This window comes from Notothenia coriiceps, unplaced genomic scaffold, assembly GCF_000735185.1.
Source record: "Notothenia coriiceps isolate Sejong01 unplaced genomic scaffold, NC01 NC01_scaffold00022332, whole genome shotgun sequence".
NCBI classification, from domain to species: Eukaryota; Metazoa; Chordata; class Actinopteri; order Perciformes; family Nototheniidae; genus Notothenia; species Notothenia coriiceps.
The window spans coordinates 7,243-13,305 of NW_011355033.1; the positions used below are offsets into that span (position 1 = coordinate 7,243).

Below are 6,063 nucleotides of genomic sequence, written 5' to 3' on the forward strand. Positions count from 1 at the left end.
AAATAGCTGCTGTCCTCGTTTTGCTCTTCCTGATGGCGATGTTGTAGAGCTCATCTAGGTTTGGGAAATGGGACAGCTCCTGTGCGTATCAAATCACACATTTAATGATTGAGAAAAATCCAGAGGTGGAAAGGAGCATCAAGCTATGTCTTATATGCTCTGTGGGTTCCCCATGGTCCAGCAGTGAACCAACGTTTTGGCCGCATATCCGAGGACCTGAAGCAAATCTTGCAAGCAGAATGCAAAATGCACTTTTTGATGTCTTTTATACATAAATAAAGATGTGTGTGGGGAACTCACGCAGCGTCAGAAAATAAAACCCTCTCTTTTTTCCTCCATACCAACATCTCTAAAAACGGGGGTACAATGGAGCTGATCCAGATTTGCGTCCGATATCACGTCATATCGGAAATGTGGACCCACGGCACTATCAGAAACATCGCTGTATCAGAAACAATGCCCGACGTATTTTGGACATAATATAGTCTCTGTTTACATTAGCAAGCACCGCTAACGCTCAGAGCTAACAATGTACTGGAGAGAGAATGTGTAAAAAGGCAGGAAATAAAAAAAGGAACTCACCTTGTGGTAAACCCGCGAGAGACAAAGCATTTGAGCTCCATACTGTTTCAGAAATAATCCTTGATGTGGTTTGGAACATGATATGGAATTTAATCACGGCAGCATTTAGATTATCTGCCGGTAGAATTCTTCAGGCACAAGCTCCCCCTCCTCTTTTGTTTTTGTTTTTCAAGCTAATGACCCCGAACCTGCAGTTCTCTAACAGGTATGAAATAGAGGGATATGAGGGATGTCTAAAATGCATGATCTGTTTGGTATTTTGAGCAAAACACATCATACAGTAGACATGTTTTTATATTTTTGTACATACTGAGACCCATAATATATGCCTAAAAATAGCATAACAGGAAAATGTACTTTTAAGTACGGAATCTTAAACTTAAATCCATTTTCAGGATAATATATAAATACAGTACCAGTCAAAAGTTTGGACACACCTTCTCATTCAATGGTTTTTGTTTATTTTAACTTGTTTCTACTTTGTAGATTAACCCTTTATAGGGACCCTTTTGCCTTGATGACAGCTTTGCTCACTCTTGGCGTCTCTCAGTTATCTTCATGAGGTCGTCATCTGGAATGGTTTTCAATGAAAATGTGGCCCTGTCAGGAGTCAATTTGTCGAATGTGTTTGAGACCATCAGTTGTGTTGAGCAGAGTTAGGGTTAGTGCACAGTGGAAAGCCCTATTTGACTACTGTTGTAATCCATATTATGGCAAGAACCACTCAACTCACTGAAGAGAAACGACAGCCCAGCATTACTTTTAAGAAATGAAGGCCAGTCGATCTGGAACATGTCAAGAACTTTGAATGTATCCTAAAGTGCAGTCGCAAAAACCATCGAACGCTATGATGAGACTGGCTCTCATGGCCAGGTATTTCCATCATAATAATAATAATATAATAATCATAATGCATTAGTTAAATTCAATTTTTCAATCAAAAAATATGAACCTGCAAAACAACGAGTGAGTAATCTTGTGAAATAAGTGTAGTGAGTGAAAGTAAAGTATTTGCTTTCAAAGTATAGTACTTATATATATACTTTTAGTGCAAAGTAGCATAAAAAGTGCATGTACTTTAAGTAAAGTGCACATACTTTAGAAATGTACTTAAGTGCAGTACTTGAGTATATGTACATAGTTACTTTCCACAACTCACATTTCCTACAGCAAACAAAGCTATTTTCAAGATTCAAGGAATCACTATAAGCTATAAGGGCTTTAGTTGGTTTGCAGTACAACAGGAACTATGAAGCAAATTGAGAGAAAGTGTGCTTGTTCTGCACAGCTGACTGCTCTGATGCCTGGTGTGGGTTCATGAATGCAAATGGGAGTTCTGTTTGTTTATGCTGTCTGAATCAAGCTAATTGGAGGCTAATTTAAATTTAATTTCTCATCCTGGAAAAGACATCCTCTTCTTATTAAATATATTAAGTGAATAAGGTTTTATGACCAACAAATAAAAAATTTGAACCATGACCAGAAATACTTCTTTCCTTTCAGTGTAGTTTTTATACTGAAATACTTTATATGAAATATAAAAGAATGTTAAGGTTTGATGCACATTGGTTGACTTTCAAACATACTTGTTGTAAATTGTAACTTTGAAAGATTCTCTATAAATTCTCTATTGCTGCATATCTTGCATACTGTACAGCAGACAGACAGTGAAGACACTATTTAAAGAGCGCTGGACTGGCTGTGTCTCAGTGTCTGAGAGGGAGAGCAGCTCCACTCAGGCTGTAAATCCTGTTATGTCACAGATGATCAGCGGGCCATGCAGCGGATGTAGAGCATGTGCAGCAGAAAGAGAGTTCACACAGTGACCATGAGGATTACATGCCCTGTAAAAGCACATCCTATTGGTCCGAGTGGGATAAGACGATTGTAATTCGAGTTGCTATTGGAGACGGTTTGATTAAATCTTGTTGGTTTGGAAGCAGTCCCATTTGTCCTACTTGGATCCCACTCATTGTTGACATCTTTGCGTGAGCAACAGGGGCAACACCCATTTTAATGTAAATCTGAAAAACATATTATAACCTATCCTTATCACCTATATATTTTGCATACATATAAAATACGATTATATTAACTTTTTTGTGGTTTATAAGAGCTCTACAGGGAGAAAAAAGCAACAATCTGCTATAGGTTTCATTTTTTTGGAATAGGCCTAGTGATGTTTGAAATGACTTGATTCTATAATGATATTTGACTTATTGATCCTCTTAGTCAGAACTTTTCTCAATGCTCTGAATGCTTTTAACCTGGAAAATATGTGAAGAAGATTTCAAATGAGAAATTGTTTTAATACAACCTCTCCATACTGGTTTGATCAGCTCAGATTGTATTACAACTACTATTTTATTAAAGGGGCCCTTTTATGCTTTTCAGGCTTTTCCCTCTCCTGCAGTGTGTTCTAGAGGCTCTTGTGCATGTAAATAGTCTGCAAAGAGCAGACTGTGCTCTGATTTCAGACAGAGGGTGAAAATGAGCATTATATGGCCCCTTACACCTTCATTTATTCAGGGGAAGTTTACTGAGAGTAATGCTCACCTCTTCAGGAACGCTCTGAGTCCAGGTGTGATAGATACATATTTTTTGCTCCACAGATCACCAGAAGTTGGAGCGAGAGGCCCGGATCTGCCGCCTGCTAAAGCACCCCAACATTGGTAACTAGTACTCCCTTTATCTTTACTATATCTCTTCCTTTCTTTCCTCTCATGATGTCTCAAAAATTGTTTAATATATATCCATATGTTTCAGCTTAGCCCTGAAGACAGTTTTGTGGGTTAGCCCTCAAGAGGGTTTTGAATTGAAACTTACTATATCCATAGTCAATTTCATCCTGTTCTCCAGGGTTTTTCAACCTTTTTTCAGCCGTGAGTAAAATAGTTACGACGCGAGGAGCGTGCACACACACACGGTTGTGGCTGGTCTCAAATGAAATGTAACCACTGCAAATTAACACAGAATTCTTAGAGAAGAATCAGCAGGACAGTGAGTAAACCAGTTTACATTAATATACGACTGAATGTGGGGATTCTTTCAGTACTGCGGCCTACAGCTGCTGTATCGTATAACATCTCTTTCACTTCATGGAACCCCTGTAGCATGTAAAGTCAGAAACAATCATGAACCAGCAGCCTCTGAGAGGTTTCACCAGAGTGTAGGGCCGCTAACGCACGGCCACTTTGACCTCATCAGATGTGCTAAAAACCGCAGCTGCTACAGTCTGAACTCTACACACATCTGATGTTTGGTTATCACTTCATATTCTGGTTTTATGAAGGAGTCGTCCGGTCAGCTGGGCGCATATAGGTTCTATAGAAGTGTGTTCTTTGACAACAGTGGACTTGAGCATGTACAAAATGCGGTATGTGTACGGCCACTTATGTGAAGAACTGCAAATATTATTTATCCGAAAACAAATGGAATATCGACCTGCGCTTTGGCAGTGATTCCCCCGGGAACGCGGAAGCCTTAATCTGAACTCATAATATTATCAAAGACTTTCTTGGCGAGTAAGATCCAGAATTTAGCACCGTCGCCTCTCAGTCTGCAACTGAAATGGTGATGTTTCATTTAGAGATGACTTTAAAGCTTGTTGGGACCATGGCACTGTTGGATAGCTTTTACACACTCCAAGCAGAACGGAGCAGCTGCGCTCGGACCCCGGTGAGAGTTAATCCAAACAAAAGATAACCTCTGCTGAATCCCCTCCAGCTCACCGTTTCCACCTTCTTTTGACCACCTCTCATACTAGGCTCTTCATCTGGGTTAGAAGTTTGTCCAGGACTCAACTCATAGTCTGTGTTAATCACTTCGGGTTTATTTAAATTACTTTTTGGGTGTCTTAACCTATAATAATATATGATTATGTATTAAGTGATTTATTTGTTGTATTAATAATATAGTGTTAAATAAATGTATTGCCTACAAAATGAAGTGTATATAAGTAGCGTAATGTGAAAATATTCAAGCACAAGTATCTGCATTTTTTTACTAAATGAACATCACTGAAGAAAAGTGAATACTGGTTGATTCCAGAATGAATCTGAAATTATATATTGATTACTCGCAGCATCTCTCCAGCCTGCCTCTCTTCACAGTCACTGCTAGCAGATAGTGTGTCATTACTATTCCATTCATACTTCATTCATCGGGAAAGCCCTCATTATTTCAAGGTTGTCATGGTGCTGATGGATCTCAGATGTCAATCAGGAGACTCGCTAACGGAGACAGGGCGTCTCTACAGGGGGAGGTCCCTTTGAAATCTTCTCACCCATCCTCTCATGTGATGTATTCCATCATAAGAAGTCAATCGTTGTGTGTTATTAGAGCCAAAATCAATTGTATCTGAGTGTCCAAATGTGGCGAAAATGTTCATGTTCACTAACCTTACTGGGCTAGAATGGGGTTCCAATAGGATAATATTAGGGTCACAACAGAATCAAATCCAGGCATCGGGTCTAACTTCTTTTGAACATATCTTATTTTTCACAAACTGATTATTGCAGGGAACCTAATTCAAATTACACAATTTAGCTTGAATCTTTCAAATGATGAATGGAAACATGTAATTTCCTTGAAAGCCCCGGGCACTTTATCCAGAAACAGCAACGTTCTGATGTCTAAAGTTCTGAACCACACTGAGAGAAGACCCCTGCCCCCTGAGTTTTTCTGCTGCCTGTAGATCGACGTCCTGAATAACTCTTTCCTTCCTCCCTATAGTGCGGCTCCATGACAGCATCTCAGAGGAAGGATTCCACTATCTGGTCTTTGACTTGTAAGTGCAGGGTTTTTTATTTCTCACATCACATTAATTCCCCTTTTTAGGAACCTTTTTTATAATTATTATTATATATCTTTTAAGTATACAAATAAATTAATTTCAAAAAGGGAAGATATGCCAGATTATAACTAAAAGATAACTTCCACCATGCATTCCCTGGGCAGGTAGGCTACACACATAACCTAGTGCCTATCACACTAACAATTAGAACAGATCAAATAAAGATGTATACATATAATTAGTACTTTAGTCATAAATAACTACAACTTTACAATGAATCTCCAATTACAGTAATATTAAAGGTCCCATGTCATGGCCATTTCAACTGAACATAATTCCATTGTTGAGGTCTATTGGAACAGGGGTTCCCAAACTTTTCAGCCCACGACCCCCAAAATAACAGTGCCAGAGACTGGCGACCCCCTGTCGACGGGGGGGGGGGGGGGGGCGGGCGCTGCGCTAGTGGGCTGTCAAAGAAAAAATGTCTATTGCGAACGTTATTATTACATAATAATTAAATAATGTATAAAAATATTTATCAATTTTGTTTTATTTTTTTTATTTTCCATCTAATTTTGTAATTCATCTCGGCGACCCCCATTCGGGAACCCTGTACTAGAATAGTTCCATATGTGTGTTGCTGCAATGTTCCAAACTCCACATTGGTTTCTCAAACGGGCATCTCT

At 39.0% G+C, this 6,063-nt stretch overlaps 1 protein-coding gene across 1 annotated transcript in view; it reads left to right on the forward strand.

Annotated features, from left to right (window-relative positions):
• Positions 1-3,172: 3,172 nt before the first annotated feature.
• Positions 3,173-6,063, forward strand: part of LOC104953940 (calcium/calmodulin-dependent protein kinase type II subunit alpha-like) — a gene marked incomplete at its 5' end in the record, with an annotated part of 10,127 nt that continues 7,236 nt past the window's right edge. Inside the window, 2 exons of the mRNA XM_010780987.1 lie at positions 3,173-3,254; positions 5,317-5,371. Coding sequence (XP_010779289.1) covers positions 3,173-3,254; positions 5,317-5,371 — 137 coding nt within the window. The remainder of the gene's footprint in view (positions 3,255-5,316; positions 5,372-6,063) is intronic.